The sequence below is a fragment of the Pongo abelii genome, chromosome 13 (assembly GCF_028885655.2).
Source record: "Pongo abelii isolate AG06213 chromosome 13, NHGRI_mPonAbe1-v2.0_pri, whole genome shotgun sequence".
Taxonomy (NCBI): domain Eukaryota; kingdom Metazoa; phylum Chordata; class Mammalia; order Primates; family Hominidae; genus Pongo; species Pongo abelii.
The window spans coordinates 82,494,555-82,516,095 of record NC_071998.2 but is presented as its reverse complement, the minus strand read 5'-3'; the positions used below and the strand labels follow the sequence as shown (position 1 = coordinate 82,516,095).

At 43.9% G+C, this 21,541-nt stretch overlaps 1 protein-coding gene across 3 annotated transcripts in view; it reads right to left on the bottom strand.

The window, feature by feature from the left end:
* SHC3 (SHC adaptor protein 3) overlaps positions 1–21,541 on the bottom strand; it is a 171,776-nt gene that overhangs the window by 54,100 nt on the left and 96,135 nt on the right. For 2 of the 3 annotated variants that reach the window (XM_054520189.2, XM_009244608.4), the window contains exons 3-6: positions 17,502–17,565; positions 14,774–14,893; positions 10,879–10,932; positions 5,204–5,255 (exon numbers count right to left, since the gene is read on the bottom strand). In XM_054520189.2, the coding sequence (XP_054376164.1) occupies positions 5,204–5,255; positions 10,879–10,932; positions 14,774–14,893; positions 17,502–17,565 (290 nt within the window). The remainder of the gene's footprint in view (positions 1–5,203; positions 5,256–10,878; positions 10,933–14,773; positions 14,894–17,501; positions 17,566–21,541) is intronic. The other variant, XM_054520190.2, reaches the window with a different exon arrangement.

Here is a 21,541-nt window from a genome sequence, read left to right as displayed (position 1 = left end):
AGTGGTGTATTACGTGGTAGAGGACGTGGTGTAGGACAGTGGTGGAGGACGTGGTAGAGGACGTGGTGGAGGATGGTGGTGGAAGATGTGCTGGAAGATGCTTGGTGTAGGATGGTAAACAGGATGATCAGGGGAGGTGGCCCTAGAGGTGACACTGGAGAAGGTACCTGAAGCGAGTCAGGGAGAGAAGTCCAGGAAGGCCGGTGGTAGAAGGCCAGGCACAGGGCCCAGGAGGCAAGAGCTTGCTTGGCACGGTGAGGGTCAAGGAAGACCCAGAAGCCAGTGTAGCTGGAGTGGCAGGGAGAGGGGATCATAGGAAGTGAGATGGGATGGAGTGGGAGTGAGCTCACAGAGGGTCCTGTGGGTGTTGGGGGAATGGGACATTTTATTTGGAGTGAGCAGAGGAGGAAAAAGATTGCATCATTTTAAAAGGATCCTTCTGGCTGCCATGTGGACAAAAAACTTTAGAGTGGAAGAGCGGGCACAGAGTGACTGATGATTAATTATGGAGCCTGTCGGGGGCAGCAGGGCAATGGCAAGAACTGGTAAGATGGAAGGCTTTGCCAGCAGGTGCAGGTGAAGGAAAGAAGGCAGAGAACTGGGGAAGTCGGGGAGGGGTTGCGGTTGATAGAGACCAGCAGGTGCTCTGCAGGAGGAAAGTGCTGGACCTATCTGTGTCTGCCTATGTTTGAGAGGCCTGTGAGACTCCCAAGTGGAGACACAGAGCTGGCTTTCAGGCAGAGGCCAGGGCTGGAAAAATATGTTCAGCATTCTCAGCCCAGGCATGGTATGTAAAGCACAGAGCCTGGCTTTGTTTGTAGAAACACTGCTCATAATAGCCAAATGTGGGAAACATCCTTCCATCAGAAAATTCACCTCCTGCCACAGTGTCATTTGATGGCATATTTAACCACCTGGTTAAAAAAAACAAGCCATTGCTTTCACCCATTATACACTTGAGGCTTTGCTGCCAAGGGAAAGAAAAGTTAGAAGCAGTGCTGTGTTACTTCCACCAATGAGTTCAAAATATTTCAGACCTCTTTTAGAAAGTCACCTCTTGGGGCCTACAGCAGTCCAGGGCCAAAGGAAACAGAAACTCCTTTTGTTGAAACCACCATATTCGAGAAGCCCAGAAGAGGCAAGCTTGGCTGTGTGAAGCATTGTCTTCCCCATGTGGGCTTCCCACTCAAGCCCACTCACTCCTAAGACCTCCTGTTCTTCAGAAAATCTTGGGAAAAGAGCAGTAAGATGTTTTAGGAGCCGCTGTTCAGGCTGGATACGTAGGCTTCTTTCCCATTGGGTCAGCAGCACCTAAGCATAGTCATCATGGTTTATCCAAAGTTTGTGCCTTCCACAGTTTCAGTTACCCATGGTCAACCTCAGTCCAAAAACACTAAATGGAAAATTTCTGAAATTTACAGTTCATAAGTTTTAAATTGCACGCCATTCTGAGTGAGTAGTGTGATGGAATCTCATGCCATCCTGTCCAGTCCCTCTCAGGACGTGAATCCATGCTCTGTTCCAAGTATTCGCACTGCATATGCTACCTGCCTGGCACTCACTTAGTAGCTGACTCAGTTATCAGATCAAAAAAACATAGTATGTGTAGGATTTGGTGCTATTTGTGGTTCCAGGCATCCACTGGGGGACTTGGATGGAACATACCCCCGCAGATAAGGGGGAACTACTATATAGGAAACAACTTTCCATGTCTCGGTTCAGGGAGTACCAGAGGGCGCCTGATCAGGGATACTATTACAATTATAAAGTATACAAATTACATGCTTTCTGTAGGCAGTCATATGCCTAATTTGAGCATCATTTGGAACTGCCTAACATATACATAAGGTTGCAGGGCATGGGAGTCACCCGGTAGTAATGAAAGTTCCAATGTAAAAAGAAAATGATTGTTAGAATTTAGCAAAGCCTGACTTGTTGGGAATTGCATCCCTACAGGTGCCAGTAGTCATCGCCTAGGCCTCCTATGGTCCTGACTTTTAGCTATAATTTACCAACCTTGTGAAACACGGCTCATTTTCCACGCTTATCTCTTTGAGATGGTGGTGGTGGTGGTTACCATCCAACTTAATGACTTGGGTCAGGAACCTTTTGTCCTTTCATTGGATTAACTATAGAAGCCATGGATTCTTGATACCAGAGAGACAAATATAGATTCTCATTAGAATTATTCTAGATTAACCACAAACACACACGAGAATATAGAAGCAAGAATCAGCATGGAAAAAGACAAACAGTAACAGCATCGAGGGACTTGAACCCGTAACTGTAAAATTTTACAGAAGACTTTCTGGGATGCGTTCTGTCCCTGATGGTCTTTAGGGGCTGTGTCTGCAGCCACAACACTACAAGGTCTGCTCATACACAGAGGCCTAGAAGCCCCAGTGTGGGGACTTTTAAGAGCCCAAATAAGAACATTCACACCCAGAATTTCTTGCTACTCTGCCCAGTGGTAGAGGCCAATCTTCCTAAATTAACCCCTCTACATGGCGTAGGGGAGGAAGAAAGAAAACAGAGCAGTTGGGAGAAAGCCCTGCCACTGGCTTCTTCATGGAGGCAGTCACCCTGGTAAGGACACTGATGAGATGGAGCAGAACATGCTCATAGCTGGGCTGCTGGAGGGATGCAGCTAGATCCACCCTCCCTGCCCACACTGTCATCTGGTAGGCTGGGCCTCCTCATACATGGTGAAAGGAGGGTTGAGGGGTAAAGATGGCTGCAAATTCCTTGACATTCTTTCCTTGAAGGGTACATGTGGCTTCCTTCCCCTTGAGTCTGAGCTGGCTGTGACAGCTTTTTTTTTTTGAGACGGAGTCTCGCTCTGTTGCCAGGCTGGAGTGCAGTGGTGCGATCTCGGCTCACTGCAACCTCTGTGTCCCAGGTTCAAGCGATTCTCCTGCCTCAGCCTCCCAAGTAGCTAGGACTATAGGTGCGCACCACCACGACCGGCTGATTTTTGTATTTTTAGTAGAGATGGGGTTTCACCCTGTCGGCCAGGCTGGTTTTGGTCTTCTGACCTCGTGATCTGCCCGCCTCGGCCTCCCAAAGTGTTGGGATTACAGGCGTGAGCCACCACACCTGGCTGACAGCTGTGACTAGTAAATCTATGGCAGAAGTGAAGCTTAGCCTGGCCTTTCAGAGCACTGGACACATCTACTCTGGGTCTCATGGAACCTAGAGCTGCCATACAGAAAGCCCTACTTCCCAGAGGGATGAAGGGGCCACTTGGAGAGTCTCTGAGACTCCATGGAGAGGGCTGAGCCTCTAGTCATCCTTGCCAAGGTCCCAGGTGTGGAAGCGAAGCCAATTTGGACCTCCTAGACCAGCCCAGACTCTCTAGCTAAAGACCACTTGATGACCCCTGTCGATGCCACTTGGGCAGATGAACTGACCAGCTGACACTTGCTTGAATTCCTGACCCACATTCTATTATAATAAAATGGTTGTTGTTAAGCCGCTAAGCTTGAAGTAGTTTGTTACACGCAATAGATAGGTGGGAATACAGAGTGAGTATCTCCCACTAACTGTCTCAAACAAAGGGCCTCTCTTAGTCAGCTGGGACTGCTGTAACAACACCATAGGCTGGGTGACTTCAACAACAGACATTTGTTTCTCACAGTTCTGGAGGCTGGAAGGTGCCAGCAGACTTGGTGTCTACTGAGGGCTCTCTTCCTGGTTTGCAGACATCGCTTTCTTGCTGTGTCCTCACATGGGTGGAAGAGGGTGAGGGAGCTCTCTGAGGTCTCTTTGACAAGAGCACCAAACCCATTCATAAGGCTTCCCCCTCATGACCTAATGACCTCCCAAAGACATCACCTTCAATTGGGGCCTTTAATTAATGCAATATCATCATATTGGAGGTTTCTATTTTAACATGTAAATTTGGGGGTGACGTGAATATTCAGTCCATAAGAGGGCCCCTGTATTGGTGGTTCCCTCAAACGCCAAAAATGGTGGAGATCCTTTTCTGCATCACAGGTCTGGCACTTGTCTTCACAGTATCACCACATGCAAACCTGAGAGAGCCTGGTGAGGCAGCCACGGGACATGTGGAATCGATCCTGATTCCCATGTCGCTGGACAGGAACTGTATTGTGGGCAGAAAGTACTCTTGGTTTGCCCCAGAGATATGAAGTCAATGAGTCAGGGCTAAACTCCTTCAGGATCTGGACCTAAGCCTTATTTCCCAGCCTTGGCGGTACCTTGGAATCACCTGAAGAGCTTTTAGAAAATTTTACTGTCTGGGCCCCACTCTCTGAGGCCTGAGCATTGAGATTTTTTTAAGCTCCCCAGGCAGCGGTGTGGGGGATGGTTCTCCATAAAGCTGCATCATGGATCAGTTCACCTGTTCCGTATGGGCTATCTTAAAAATATGTCCAAGATATAGCATTGGAGGGTAAGGTAGCAAAACAGAATATTAGGATCTCATCTGTATGAAAATGTTAAAAAGAGAGGGTATGTATATGGATAAACATAATGCAAAACAAACTAGAAAACCTTAGTTGGTACCTGGGGTAGGGGGGTAGTGGAAGGAAGTGCTGTTTTATGCTGTTATTAATTCCATTTGTTATTTCATCAATGAGTTTTAAATTGCAGCTGTGGTGTGGTGCATCAATAGCTGCCTGGAACTCCAGGGTAGTGCACCTTGGTCAGTCCCACCCACCCCAGGCATGCTACCATCCAATGGGCTTTGGTTTTATAAATGACTTCCCCCATCCAGCCTGTGCCTGAAGACTTAGAAGCTGAAAGGGGTGTAAGCAGACAGCACCTGAGCTCAGACACTGGCCTCCAGGGCTGGCAGGGCAGAGTGAAGTAGTTAGGGGTGGCTTAGTGGGCACTGGGAACACACAAGGAGCTGAAGCTGGGCAGGAGGACAGGCAGCTGGTGGTCTTCCAGGAGTAACCGAGGCCACTGTCAGAATATGGGCAGGGGCTGATTGTGTGTAAATCAATTGTACCAAACCAGCTATCTGGATACAGGTGTGTGTTTGGTGGTCAGAGAGGTCCAGTACCTCCTAACTCAGCCAGGCGATCTACAACCCTTGCAAACCTCATTCATCCTTAGTAATACAAGATGGCACTGCTCATTTGTTGGGAGGGGGCTGAGATAATGAGGACGAGCTCGTATAGAATGTGAAGCCTGGCTGTACACAAATGAAAAATTATAGGGGTCAAGCACTGCTTACCTCTGCGATTAACAGGGTCCTTAGCCACATATGCAACATAGTCAGTTGTGTCCTGTTAAAGAAAACAGAGATGTCTATATCACTAATCACAAGTGAGAGACCACACAGTCAGGGACACAGGGCACAAACCAGTGAGCTTAGAAGGACTCAACCACCAAACAGCTAAAGAATCAAATGCTGCCTAAGAAACAGCCTCCAGAAGATTCAAGCTATATAATGTGGGTAGCAACCACCCAGAGGTCTCACATTGCAGACTTTGACTCAGCAGTTCAGGGGTAGGGTCTGAGGTCCTGCACTTTTAACCAGCTCCCATGTATACCGAGGCTGCAGTGTCTCAGTATCCCACCGGAACGGGTTAGAAGTCCACTAACACTTTGAGCAGCAAGGAGAAAAGGCATGTTGGATTGCCTGAGAAGCTTTAAACACACTGATACCTGCGTTCCAACGTGCAGATAATCCCATTTAATTGGTTTGGATGTGAGTCCTGTGCATTAGTTTTTAGATGCTCCCTAGATGATTGTAACATGAACCACATGTTAAGAACTACTGCTCTCAGCTTTTTCTACACCAGTGGTTCTCCAATTTGAGCTGGTATCAGAATCCCCTGCAGGGCTTGTTAAAAATAGAACGCTAAGCCATACCCCTGAGTTTCTAATTTGGTAGTAGTTCTGGGGTAAGGGCTCAAAATTTGCATTTCTGACAAGTTTCTAGCTGCTGCTGCTCTGGGAGCCACACTTTGAGAACCACTAGGCTAGAAGAAAACCAGAGTGGATGTTCAAAGGCTGACTGCAAATTCTGCCTTCATGGTGGATGAGATATAATGGTTATTTTCTTCTTGGACATAAATAATGATCTTAATACTTTAATACGTTTTAAAAATATGAGCTCTATTGAGAAGTCTCATCCTTCCGTATGAAATGTGAGTTTCTTTGCCTGCCTTCTCATATAATCAGTGCATAGGGAAAATGATGACCTCAAAAGTAGACCACGGCAACCATGTGCATTACAAATAAACAGAGAAACCAATAATTATCTTAACTCTTGAAAGCAGAAAAGGCTTCTCGGCAAAGCTGGTATTTTCAACATTCAAGACTCCGTGGGGCAACTGGTAAAAGTCTACCCCATTTTGGCAGACATTTCCCATATGTCATTGCTTTGAAGGGCTTCCAGGTTATTGATACGCTCCTGATGTTGCCAGCACCTAAAAGGCTCTGTCGTGACTTGCTCCACTGTTTTCTCTAGGGGCAAAGGAGACATCCCCTTGTCTCTCAACAGTGCCCTACAAAAGCTCTCCAAGGAGAGAGAGATGAGGGAGAGAGTGAGTATGGGGCGGCCATGTCACTGTTGTGGGACATCTGCTGTAGGTTCAGGTGGGTGGTGCTAGGCACTTTTCCACACCCCATCCCGCTGGATCTTACACAGCTCAACAAGACCACACCAGTGTAGCATTCTTCCAGAAGCTCTTGAGACAATGGTGCTGCTTCCCCAGTCATTCTGCAGGGTGTGGCTCAGCTAAGCTGTTTTCTTTTCTGCTCAGGACACTGTTCCCTGGTGTATTCACAGGCTGACTAGGGAAAGGAAGTGAAAGATCATCCACCTGGTCAAACTGGCTTCTGGTCATTTCCATCAAGGAGGATCCAGTCAGAATCTGAAGTTATTGGCAAAAACAAGGATAACAGCTTGTAATCATCGACACTTCCTGAACTCACGAGACGTGAATGTCAGAAGGATCCTTAGAGAGCATCTAAGATAGCACTAGATTTCAAGCTATCTATGAAGAAATTCATAGAACCCTAGGGTAGGACAGGTGTCTTCTCCAGTGTTTGAGGTGTCACCAGCATTTTAAAAAATTTTTATTTTCATTTCCATGATTATCTTAAAATTAATATAAGAGTAACTGGGATCATTTAGATGACCACTGTGTTATCAAGTTCTGCACAAAATTTCAATGCCAGGATTTGCAGCTGGATTTCCAACATTATGATTGCTAGGTTTTCAAAGAATTAGAAAGAAAAGACACAGGGTAGATTTCTCTGCCCACATAAAGCAAATTGACATTACACTTGTACATGATGTACAACTGAAGTTTTTGCTTGAATAGAAGAAATTAGCAGAAGAATTGAGTCATCCAGGTGCCCATGGTAATGAAGAGACATTGAACTTAAAAAATTCTGCCCCATGGTGGCCAGGCCAGCATCACATTCAGAAGGAGATTTAGTTTCAGCAAACTTTGTCCATCATAGCAAAGTAATATTACATTGAATGTCATTGGCCTTACAAAGTTTACTTGTATTTAACTTTCAAATTTAAGTAGGGGTAGAGTTAAATAAAAAGTATAAATATAAGAAGTTTATTTTTAATTTGTTTTTGCACATATTCAGGTAACAAAATTAGAGTCGGCATTAGTAATGAATACAAGGAATATATATTTTTTTTACATTCTTACTCTGGCTCAAAGTTGGGGAAGGAGGGAGAATAGAGAGACATAATATGTCCCTGTCTCTCAGATGGTCAATGGCCAAGCTTTTCTGATGCCAATATTGATCCTTTTCTGGCAGAGCAGGCAAATATATTACCATTCAAAACAATATTCTTGTCATCAGGAAGCACACTAAGTTCCAAAGACAGAGCTGCCAAGTGCTGTTCTGCATCTATTCTATACCTGTTCCCACTCCCCAGGACCCCCTGTGCCTGGCCATTGTTCTGGCATTTTTGTGGTGGTCTTTTAACACTGCTAATTACCATAGATTATAATCACAGCATGCCCTTTTTAGAGAGGAATTAATAAAGTTTTCTAGTCTATCTTGTTTGCTATTTCAAAATACCATTTTCCTACTGGGTAAACTGAGGCACTAAGCAATAAGTGACATGTACACTTAGCAGGAGAACAAGGACTAGAATATAGAATTGTCAGCTTTATTAAAAATGTCTACCAATTATAATGTGCTAAATTCATGGTTACAAATCAATTTGGAATGTAATCTCATGCACAATATAAAATGCATTTGGATTGGTTAAAATGAAAAGTAACTAGGCTTCCTGTTCTGTGTTATGACATTTTATAAAGCAGAAAAAAGAAATCACAGAAAATATAAAAGGTTGTGGATTACTTTAAGGATTACTAAATGTTTCCAATTTTTTAAAAAAAAAATAAGATGTGATGAGGAAATCTGAAAAAAATATGTATAGTCCTATGTGCATCCTGAAAATAAAATAGTTTTGACACAAACCAATGTAATTGGCCCCCAACAATCTAGATATGTGTGTCTTCACTCATAATGTCAACATTAAGACAGGTTTAAGAAGAGCTCTTGAAGGAAGCTGTTAATGCAGATGTACAAGACATCTGCCTTTTATATGTCAAACTGGGTTATCCTCCAAATTTAAGAAACTATGGTCCCAGACATCACAAGGGGCAAGCAATTAGAAAACCACTGCAAATTAGGTAGCAAATAGGTTGACATACACATACAGACAGCATCTGAAGAAATGCACCTTGGGCCAGGTGCAGTGGCTCATGCCTGTAATCCCAGCACTTTGGGAGGCCGAGGTGGGTGGATCACTTAAGCCCAGAGTTTGAGACCAGCCTGGGCAATATGGTGAAACCCTGTCTCTACTAAAAATACAAAAAATTAGCCAGGCATGGTGGTGTGTGCCTATAGTCCCAGCTACCCACGAGGCTGAGGTGAGAGGATCACTTAAACCTGGGAGGTCAAGGCTGCAGTGAGCAGTGATGGCACCACTGCATTCCAGCCTGGGTGACAGAATGAGACCCTGCTGGATGAGTTCAATTGGGGAAGACTTCCACTTTCTGAATATGCGTCTCAATGAGGACTTTCATCTTACAATAAAATGTAAGAAATTATAAGGATTAGAAAGAAAGGAAAGGCATAGCAAGGGAAGGGAAGAAAAAAAAAGAAGAGAAAGCCATTGTGGTTGACTTTTGACAAGAAGATCTTAAGTATGAAAAAAAGGCCCAAGCCACTTGACCCTATGGAACGGCAGATCTCAGGGCTAAACAGTGCTCTGACTATCCTTTGACAATTAAGCAGAGATATAAGGGCAAAGAACCATCTGCTGGGTGGGCAAATACCTTCCCCTGCAGAGTGCCCTTGGCTCAAGGGTCTGAGATGGGGTTGCTGAGAAGCAGCAGGGCCCAAGCCTCTCCACGACAGCTCGTGCTGGCCCAGGCAGGAGTGATACCCAGTATGGCCATGATGCCTGCCTCTGGCAGCTGCCACAGCAGGGCAGGGAGAAGTACCACTTCCCTGTTGCTGAGACTGGTGGCCCAATTGTACAGTCCTTTGGAAATGTCAAGGCTCTGGAGTCTACCTTTGACATTGCTCCTTCAATTTGGCTTCCAATGTGCCAACAGCAATTTTCTAATCCAGTTTTCGAGGTAGAAGGGGTATGGGAAGAAAAGGTAGAAAAGTCACAGGGAAAAGTTCCTACTTGTGCTAGTAAAACGCAGGGTCCTCAACCTTGAAATGAAGAGATCTTGGACCAGTAAACCTTTATGTAACATCTGAAGATTGCCTACTCATAATTTGGCTAAAGAATGCAAAATAGCAATAATAACAAAAACACCACCTCTAGGACATTATTTTATATTAAAAGGCTATTGAACACTAAAAAAGTAAAAAAGATGGCATCTTAGGATATAAGATCATTTTTCAATTGAATAAATTTAGCTCCAGGAAAAACTCACTCTATTATTCTAATTTTAAAACTTTTCTCCAAACTGGTGGAAACTTTACCCAGATGCATAAAAATTAAGATGAGAACTTTCTGGAGGGTGAGCCTTCTTCCCCCTCCCTTCTGGAAAGGGCTGACTTGGTTTTCTTCCCTTTGCCTTCTGTGCCTCACTCCTTTGTGACCAATTTCCTGCCTGGTTTCTTTGCAGGCCCAGGCTGTCCACAGTGAGCAGCCAATTTGTGTGCGGATTCCGCCCTGCCCCGGGAGCAAGAGGTGGTTTTCTGAGTTCAACTTCATGACAGTACAGTTTAGATGACATGGCCACTCTGAAGCTGGATGCTGACATCCTATTGTAGCATTCCCGCCCAAATGTGGGAAGCAAATTCCCTTGTTATTCCGCCTTCTTCATTAAAGATGTGAGGCAAAAATAGAACATTCTCATTCTGTTCTCGAGTCTCCTTCTTACTCTCTCTCTCTCTCTCTGCAACTCCCTCCTTGTTGGCAAAGCAAACTATTAAAGGCTGCAGTATTACACTGGGAGAGAAAAATGCTGATTTTAAATGCTTATGAATAAAGTAGACTAAGTAAATTCACATTCTTCAGGCAGACTTAAAATATTAATATGGAGGTCCAATAAAAAAACAAAAAGTAGGGCAAGAGCTGAGTGACGGCGTGAGAAGCCTGTGGCAACTCTGGGGCCAGGGGGACTATTTCATTACCTCGTAAGAATGCCAGTGCCTCCAGGATTTTCGACAGCTTTTGGCTAATGAAATGAAAACTAATGGTGGGGTCCTTGTCACAGCTTACCCCTAAAAATAAAATGATGGCCAAGAAGATCTTTTATGGAAATCAGGAGGGGGAAATTAGTTGCCACCACAATTAACTTTTTTTACAGTGTCTTGCGAGGCATATTATTGAAGCAGGGGTCCCTTCTCAGAAATTCCTAACAAGAGCAAGAGACCAACCCCAAGAGTACTTACCGGGTCTCCCCCAGAGGCGAAGGAGATGGACCGCATGTGGTGATTCGCTATGATCTGCCAGGCCCAAAACAAGAAACGAGATGTGCTGTTATCGCCCTTTCCACATTTTGGAAAAGCAACTGTCTGTTGGCAGGCATTACAAATTGACATGTTTTCCTGAAAATTGGTATCTATATAAAAATAATGATTATAAAAGTAATAGCAATAGATCACCTTTCACAATCTGATGGCTGCTGTCCAGCTGCTTTGCCAGAATAGTGTCTGTGAAGCCTCACTGCAGCCTGTGATGTGGGAACTATCGTCATCCCACTTTACAGGTGAGGAGCCAGAACCCAGAGGGGTCAAGTGGCTTGCTCAAATTAAGACAGCTGGTGATTAGCACAGCTGTGATCTAACACGGGGGCATATAGAGCACCCTTAACATAAGTGACTCCATCTTAGAAAAAGACTCCATCTTACATTTCAAGAAGCAGCATGCCAACAGGTACCAGATGTTTGCCTAATTAATAAAGATGGCACCCAACAAGATAAGGACATAAAAAGGCAGACTCTTTTACTATCAGTCCTCACCAGAGGACTCTGGTCATAAAAAGGAGGACTTCACCAGCTTGAAACAGCCTTCTTAACAGACACCATCTTGCTGTCACTGGTGATGAGCAGCCAGCATCTGCCAACGAAGGCTCTGCCCACATCAAAGACTCTTCCTTGCAAGACATTGTGTCCATCTGGATCAAGCCAGGACACTCTCTTTGTCCACATCACTTGCCCCAGACTGGTTTATTAATCCCTACTCCTATCTCTTTTTCTCTTGATGTTAAATGTTACTTGGTTTGATGTGGAATGTTTAATCTGGTAACATTTATATACTGTTTAGGTATACTCTCATATATGGTTTGCAATATTGACTGACCTGTGGAGTGGCTTCAGCCTGTGTGCCCACAGCTCTGATACAGAGTGAACTCCATGTAGCTCATGGTTTTTATTATTAAAATAGCATCAATAAAAGTCTGACCTTGTGGAAAGACACAAATGTACATGGACCTGGTTATGTCTGACCTTGAGCTGCTTATGACAGGGAGGCCCACCCCGAGGCCAGGGTCTTAACAACCATGCCTCTTCCAGAAGGAATCTGTCTCACCCACACACCAAAACATCTCAACTTATAGATTATGTTTCCAAAAACACACTGGGGTCTCCGACACAGAACTCACAGCTAGAATGGGGGGAAATGTGGCCCATCTTCCATTTTATCCCATTTGTATCATGTGTATATAAATTAGAAAGCCAGCATCCAAGATTCCAACTCGGCGCCATCTAAAGCACTCTTGTAATTTATCAATGTAAAACCAGAGCAGACAATCCATGTTACTTTTAAAATGGGAAATTTCCATTAGCTTTATAAACTGCAGCGTACAGTGGAATTTAGTAGACACTGAGTAAATTAGAAGCTGCCCTAAATTTAAAAAGCTACATAAGTCTTCCATGCTAATTTTATCTTTTTAAAGACAATGTAATGACATTGAAGTAAATTTCTGGGGGTGAGAACAGAGCTCATCTCTATCCCAACAAAACCAGGTTTAGTTCTGCAGAGTCCCCTGGGGCCCTTGTCCTCAGGCAGGCAGTCAGAATTTATATAGCTATAATCATATGTCCCAGGGATTTGTCCAAACATGCTCCTGTGAAACTTGAAATAAAATATAATTGAATTATAATAGAAAATAAAATAGTTTTAAATGCCTACTTTGGTTATTGGCACTTACAACACCTCAGGATCTAGAAACCCCTGAGTACATAAGTGAATAGAAAATGAGGCCGGCTACAGAGGCACCCAAGCCCCAGCTGAGTTGAACTAAAAATAGTGGCCTTTGCAGCTCTCTGGAATCTTCCCTCTGGCGCAAAGGTAGAGGGCTCCTAAGAGAATAATGAGGAAATAGCAATCACCAGGAAATGATAAACTATGGCTCTCAAAGTTTTACATTTTTGCTTATTTAATTTTTGCTTATAAGGCAGGTCTAAAACTGGAGTTTGGAAATTAAATTGGAAGCTGTGATTTGGAAAAAAAAAATGAAAGTCGTATTTGGTCGACATGATGCGTGAGCCTTATTGTGTGATTGTATGTTATCTCTTTGGGTAAGACAGAAATTGAAAACCAGGGTAAGAAAATTAGAGTGAATTGACCTAAATCACGTGTTTTGCCCTGAGGGTGTTGCATCTCATTTCCACTAGGAACTCTGTAGAGGGGAGCGGCTGTTGTCTTGCTGCTGTCTCACTGGATGGAGAAGGGAGTGTCTAGCCAGGCTGTTCTCAATTTGCTACAGTTGGGCCCAAAAGTCAGCTGGAAGGGAAAGTCAGAACCTTGTGTTCTTGCCCCCGACACACACTCATCAACCAAACTATCAGTCCCCCTGGGTGTCCAGAACCTGCCACTTTGCCCCATCTGCCCAAACCAAGGGCAGGAAAACATGAACTGGACACCTGCTTTGGCTGCCATGTTCCAGGACAGAGAGGGCCAGCCCAGTCTCATCCCGCTGCTCTTAGTTTGTTTTCTATTTTACTGAGGTAGGAGGGGAGTTCAGGGAGAAGATCCCACAGATTTAAGAAGTCTGAGGACCAAACAAAAGGTCCAGGAGACATAGGAAAGGAACAGCTCCGGGCATGAAGGAGAGTGCAGAGGTGAGCCCAGCCAACAAGCCTTCATGAACAGCGCAGTCTCGGACCATGCCAGAGAAAGGCTGAGCCTGGTGAATATTCAGAATCCACAACCTCCAGAGCTAGTGAACTAGTCCCTTAGACAAGTTAAGATAAAAAGACAAGAAATTATCTATCAGTCCTGTGAGGACAAAAGGAGGCAGTGAGAAGTGGTATCTAGTTAAGTCAACGCAAAGCCTGGGTTTTGCTTCCCATTTCTGTGCTAGATCCAGGATTTATTTCAACATCTTGGGTGGCAGGTGGAGGAATAAATGAAGCTGGAGATGCTGCTCACTAACCTGGGGAATATGGAAATCAATCAATAGAAATATGTACAGTAACATAAAGGTCACTGCGGGCATCCCTGGTGACAATGTCGGAATCAGGTAGAGTATTATATAGAGAGGTCCCATCTGAGCTCCAGCTCCTATTGCCAGCCCCAGAAGCCGAGCCAGGGCACAGCAAGGGAGGAGAGTCCACACTCCACACCCCCCTGGATACTGCTCAAGCATTTCATCTCCTGCGCCTCATTTGACCTTCAGAAGTGCTTTGTTGGTAGCTAAAATAGCTACTCAAACACCTATTTTTCCAGCTAAAGAAATTAATGATGACTAGATCAGAGAAATCTAAAAGATAGACACTGTGCAGGAATGCAACCATCCTCAATAAAATTAGCCTTAATTAACACTGTGGCTGTGGTGTCTCAGTCAGCTCCAAATTCATTCCACATTGGCTAGTCCATAGACAACACCACTTCTTATTACCCCTACAACACTATGTACTACAAGATGCTCCAAAACAATGAGCCGCTAAAGGAAAACAAATCACCAATTAGACCATGACATGCCATCCACTTCAAAGGTAATAAAATAAAATATGGCCTGTAAAACCAATTAAATATGGTGTAAAAGAAAAAAATAAGGGCAAGGACATTAAGAAGAGACTTTGCGCGCACATCATTTTTTTTTTACATTGCAAGTAAACCAATGATTTTGTGCATTATCCTCCAAAGAAATAAAAAGCAGAATTAAAGAGAGCCAATTTCATTTATCATTCTCTTGGTGATCCTTCAAAGTGGCCAAAGTTCACACTCTAGTAAAAATTTGACACAAAATATGCTATGTGAGCTCAGTAAAGCTGCAAGGAAGAAGCCTGAGAAACACTCATCACCTGGGGCTGTGGACAGGGAATCTGAGCACCCACGTACCTGTTTGGAGTCCGGAGTTCGCAGGTTCAGACTGGCCGTGGAGATGGTCAGAGAGATGCTCATTCCCGCAAACTGGAGGTTGCTCTTTCCCAAGATGCTGGACAGCATTTTGCTTGGAGGCTGTGAAATTAAAGAGCATTACTTTAGCTGTTTCATTTCCATCTCAAAGGGTGGGGATGTGGATGCTTGCCATACACCCAAACTCTCACTAACTGTTCCTCCCTCCTTAGGCATAGGAAGACAAAATGTGAAATGAATAAGCTGGGAGTAGGGGGATCCGAAGCTAATAAGCAAATTTTAGAATATGCAACATGCAAATTATAAACCATATAATATGCAAATGCTGAGGTGAGAACTCTTGCAGGCAGGCAGAGGCATCAGTCTTCCAGGCCTTTTCTCTGGCCCTGTTGGAAAGTGTCTCATGGAGAAGTCCTCGTATGTAAACCTGGGGAAAGTCCATCGCATTTTGTAGGCTCAGCAACCTGGTATCATCACATCTACTTCAGAGGAAGAGTCAAACTAACTTAGAGGAAGACTAAAGCAGGCCAGCTCTAGAGGATTACAAGAATCCCAGAGAGCTGCAAGGATGTTCGCGGCCGAAGGGAATGGACCACAAATTTTTTGGAGCAAACACTCTCCCTGGTCAAGGTTCTCATGGACTGTCCTCTTAGAAACCCATGGGCCTAGAGCCAGCATAAGGATAGATAGATGTGGCCTGGCTGTAGCTGGTATACAGTTCCCATTACCCTGTCAGAAATGTCCTTACAGGGGACTGACAGCTGTGTTTTGGGGCCAGGGACCTTCTTCCTAGGTACCTGGGTGGGCAATGCCCTTTGGTACCAACCCATCCCTTCTTTTTGGATTAGAACACTCTCTCTTTTGATATGCTAATTAGTTCCTAACCAGGTGCACACCCTTTTTAATCCTCTGAAGGAGCTATTTAAAAACAGAGATGCTGAGGCCCCACCCATGAGATTCTGGGTGGAGCCGAGAAACGGGCATTGTTTCCACCAAGAGAACCATGAGGATGCCCCAGGATGAGCTGGGACCTGGAAGATGAGATTCCCCTTCTCTGTTCTCAGTTGCCGTCCTAGTTCCTGTAGTGGAGACTCTGGAGCCTTACTTGGTTCCCCATGGACTGACCAGCAGGGCTGGCACCTCTGAGTCTTCATTCAGAGTTCTCTTCCAAAACCCAGCTGCCCTGAGGGTGCATGAAAGTCCCCAAGCTCTGAAGACAGAAACAAGCTTGAGCCTGGGATCAGCAGAGCCACACATGCAGCTGTCCAGATGATCTGGAATCAGGAATGTGCAGCCTCAGGGCAGATTCAGAGGTTCTTTGAAGGACGCTTTCTCCACAATTCAGGTTAGGCATAGAAAAGCCTTGATTGTGGATTTAGCTGGGTATTCACTAGACAACTTAACTGAGGAGGTTTTCATGGTTTCTCCTAATCCAGGCTTTTTTTTTTTTCCTTCTGACTCAAATATCTTCAGGATGAAAAGTCCTAGTGCAGTGTTTGAACATGCAGCCTGTGGAGCCCAGCCCTCTGAGCTTGCTCTCAGACAACATCTACCTGCATTGTGGCCTTTCTCCTCCATTCACAGTTGTCATCGTCTGTAATACGGGGATATCCAGTGGTATTCTAGTGCTGGCTTGGCCCAGCTGATGGGAGCCAATTATTAAATTTTTCAGAATTTTATAATCTGACTATTAATCACAGCTGTTATTAAAAGTGAATGTATGTAAACTTACAATTAAATAAATTACCTTTAAAAAAACAGACAATAGGGCCAGGCATGGTGGCTCACGCCTGTAATCCCAACACTTTGGGAGGCCAAGGCGGGTGGATCACAAGGTCAAGAGATGGAGACCGTCCTGGCCAATACAGTGAAACCCCATCTCTACTAAAAATACAACAATTAGCTGGGCGTGGTGGCGCACACCTGTAATCCTAGCTACTCGGGAGGCTGAGCCAAGAGAATCGCTTGAACCCAGGAGGCGGAAATTTCAGTGAGCCAAGATCACGCCACTGCACTCCAGCCTGGGGGATAGAGCGAGACTCTGTCTCAAAAAAAAAAAAAAAAACGAAAAAAAAACAGACAATAAATGCTCAACACGCATCACTTCCTAATTCTTTTGTCACATTAACTACCAACTGGTTTTCAAGTTATTTATGCCCACAGTACCTGTATGGCGGAAACATTATACAACCATGAGCTACTATATATCTCTTCCCGACTCTGCTTTCACGGGATATAATTTTGAGAAATTGAAATCGGCCACAGTAGAAGTACTGACATCACACAAATCAGAAAATGCTACAAACTCTCTTTTTCATTCCCCTGCCCAACCTGGAGAGCTGGTTGTTAAACATTTACCAGCATACCACTGGGGTATCTACCTCAGTTGTTGTAGTTAAGTAAATTGATGTATTGAAAGTGCTTAAAGGAAAGCCTGACCCTGTTTTAAGTGTCTGTTTGTTATCATTGTCTTCAGAGTTTAAGCCACAGTGAGTGAGTAACCAGGGTGTCTACTTCTGAGACAGGGACAGCTAACCGTCCTCAACCATGTGAGAGAGAAAGCAATCTAAGCCCTTTCTGCTTTTAGAAGTAGCAAGCACCGGGCCACAGAAAGAAGACAATGAATAATTCTGTGTGACTGAAGATACCGAGTGGCGAAAAAAAGGAAGTAAAGGAGACACAGTTAGACACAGAGCATTGAGAACAGTACCTTTCTCTTCTTGAAGGCTCCCTTGGCACCAGGCACAGCTTCACAGACACGGCTGATGGCTTCCCTTAGGACAGGAAGAAAAAGCAATTTTATTACATGTCAGTTGGGATTATGGAACCCAGAGATGCTACACTTGCACATCCAAAGAAAATAATTGCCTGTTTATTTCAGTATAGAAAACAGACCTGTCAATTTGGGAGTCATCCGATTCTTCTTCTAAAACACAAAACTATACAAAACGCAAACAGGTCATCATAAAACCTCTCCTGGCAATATTCTAGTTCTCTTTGTTGTGGTGGCTGGATACTAACAATGTCATCTGTGTCAATACTACACTTTTTTTTTTTTTACATTTTGCTAAGATTCTATTTTTGTAAGTCAGCACCCTAAAATATACTCTTCCTGACACTGTGATGCTATTTATCTCCATGGCTTTGGCCAGCACATCAGGCCCAAACCTCATCAACCACCTTGATTGATCAAGATCCTTCTTAAGTGAGTTAGAATGTAATTAAAAGAAACATGGTCATCTGAGTTTTATTCCCAGTTTCTGCGGTTAGTGAATCTTACAAAATCAAGAGGGGTTGGAAGGAGAAGAGGAACTGCAGGGTGTATAAAGAAGCTGGCAGTGAGGTGATGTGCAGGGCAGTTCCATGGAACAGCACTGGTGAGGCTGCTGGGACGTGCAGGCATGGGTCCTGGTGGAGGAGGCAGAGTGTCCTGGTGCTGAGTGGCCAGAGGGCAAGAGTCCCACACATGATTCTGCATGAGGCAGGAGGACCCCAGAGGGTGAGGAAGCAAGACAGGATGGTCGCAGCTGAGGGCTAGGGTGGCAGGAAGGGGATGCTGGAGAGGAAACACAGCTCAACCTCATGACCCAGCCTAAGTGAGAAATGCCTGGGAGGTGGGCAAAGGTGGCTCCAAGTCAGGGGTCCAGAAAGGAGCTGGTGACCCTTCCCACTCACACATGGAGGAGAAAATACTAGTGCATAGAAAAAAATCAACAGGGACTTGGAGACACGGTGAATGACAGAATAGGTCCTCAGAAACATTCTATAAGCTTTCTGAGCTCAAAACTTCTTCAGATTAATTTCTACCATGTGGACGAAAAATAATCACCATAACAACACAGTGCTTTTAAGAGAAATATGTCCATATCAGTTAAGCAACAGACTATCAGGACAAGCTTCGCATTTGCCACTCAATTCATTGTACAGAGCAGGGAAGGAAACATTTTCCTAAAAGCTCAGATGCCAGGAAAACCGTAGGCAATGAATCATCATGACATAGAAAAAGTGAAGCAAGAAACAAATGTTTTTGATGTTTATGCTTACTCTTATTAATTTTATAATAATATTCTAACTGTGGTTCTATCAAAGTGACCAATCATGTATCATCTAAAGTACTTTCTAAAAGCTAACTTCTTATTAAAGAAGGTCAAATTGTCTCTTTACAGAACTATGTAAACCCATTATCTGTATTTTATCTGTTAATTTTCAGAAAACCAGTACAGTGAATCTCTGCATTGTATTTCTTATATTAAGTGACATACTTAGTTGAGCAAGGCAGCTAAACCTCTGATGGTTCCAGCAGGATAGAAAGATATTATATGGAGAAGTGTCTCCCTTTAATCACGCCATAAATATTCCTAATAAACACCGTATTTATTTTATCATCCACCAACATGGAGTCTAAAAGAAAAAAATCAGACTCCAAGGACAGTTATCCAAAAAGACACATAGTATCAAATGTCTCATCTAGTCAGGCCCTGGAGCTTGCAACAGGACCCTGCTGCTTCTGTGCTACTTTTGGGGAAGGGAGGTAGAAACTATGCATCACCAGTTAGAAGGAATTACAAAGCTCTGAAAACAGTTAACATTTCTTTCCAATACCTTTTCACACAGAACAGAATTCACAGGTCTCAGGGCACATTCGCAGATAGAAGTTCCAAAAATTTCTCAGAGCTCATGTACTCGGGGAAAATCCTAAGGATCCCACTTGTGAGCCTTTAGAATCCCCAAAGGAGTTTTCAAATGAAACTGCTTTTTAGAAAAATGTTCTCTTTTCATCATTGGCATAAATTCCTTCCTAATGCTCATACGATAACACGTGTGTGTGAATTCTCATTTCAACCACGCTGATGGTATCTATTTCTGTTTGAAATAGAAATGCAGCATAACTATTAATAACTGCAATATTTAGATGACTGGAATGAGTTACTTTAACTCCAAAATCTAATTTTAAATGTAACTATTCTCAATTCCCCTTCTTGCTGTTTAAGTGCAGTACATTTTGGTAAGCAGTACTGTTTCAATTTGTTCGTTTAGCAATCATTATTTAGCTTTATGTAATTCCACTTAATCCCCATTTGAGTCTCAGGTACCAATTTTGCCCTGTTTTTAATCATAGGGATTGCTTCTTAACGTTCTGTTCAGTATGACCCTGTTTCTGTGAGCCAAATCACGACCTCAGAACTCGGCTAATTTGAAAATGGGACATTTGGCAACCTCCGTGGTCATCTGAAAGTCTCAGAAGCCAGCCCAACCACCAGATGTGAACCCTCATTGTCCTCATGATTTCACCATCTTCCCTTCAGAACTGGACTCTTTGAAATCATGTAGTAGCATCTTTCTCCCTCCTCATCCATCTCACTACAGCCCATCCCAAGGCCCCACAAGGAATGGTCTATGTGACTGGCATGGATCAATGCACATCAGTAGAGAAAGAGATATCCAAGAAGCAGCATTTGAGTGAGTGAGCAGCTACCCAGGAAAAAATTATGTTGGGCTCCTATCTCTTGCCTTATATGCAAATAAATTACAGATGGGTCACAAATTGAAATCATTTGTAATGAAATGATGAAAGTAGTAAAAGAAAACTAGGAATTATTTTTATATATATATATATATATATATATATATATATATGTGTGTGTGTGTATTTTTTTTTTTTTTTTGAGACTTGGTCTTGCTCTTTCGCCCGGGCTGGACTACAGTGGTGCTATCTCAGCTCACTGCAAGCTCCACCTCCCGGGTTCACGCCATTCTTCTGCCTCAGCCACCCAAGTAGCTGGGACTACAGGCACCGGCCACCACGCCCAGCTAATTTTTTGTATTTTTAGTAGACACGGGGTTTCACCATATTAGCCAGGATGGTCTTGATCTCCTGATCTTGTGATCCGCCCGCCTCGGCCTCCCAAAGTGCTGGGATTACAGGCGTGAGCCACCACGCCCGGCCGGGAAGAATATTTTTAAATTATCTTTTAGTGGAAGGATGTTACAAAATCCAGAAGCCAGAAAAGAAAAATATTGACACACTCAATAGCATAAAAAATTTATGGACAAGAAAATATGTAACATTTCACAGTCAACAAAGTAATTGTCTTAATAAAAGTCAGCAAAGAAACTATCAAAAGCCCAATAGACGGCAGAGCAAAGGATATGGATAAAGAGTTCTCAGGAAAGGCAATACACATGGCTCCAAAAAACACAAACACATACTCAACTTTAATGGTAACCAGAATGCAGATTAAAGCCTATACTGAAATTCTATTTTCATAGCCAAATATTGAAGCTTTACAGTCCTTTGCAGGGAAGAAGGCACCCTTCTCAGTGCTCCATAACACCCTCCCACCCCCACACCCTGAGTGAGTTTCTTGCCTCTTCTGAGAACCCTGAGACTCTAAAGTTCCAGCCTCTAAACCTCCCCCTGCTCGTCCCCTCTTCTGGCCACCGTGTGACCAGAACCCTGAGTGAATGTGTGCTGGTACAATAAGAATATCCCACTCCCCTAGTCCTTTCTAATTCAATGCATTCAGTTGGCCCTGCTCCTCCCTGGGCTGGACGGAGCCTTGAATCTAATCCACTCACCTCCACACAAGAGAAAGCCTTCCATCACTTACGTGTAACCCTATTTATCTATTTTTAGTAATAAACATGTCTAGGCCCAGCAGAACAGTAAAAACCCTGACCTTCATTTAAACCTCTCCTCCCCGCTCCCTAGGGCCTGCCTAGGGAACCTCCAGGTGGCCACGGAAGAAA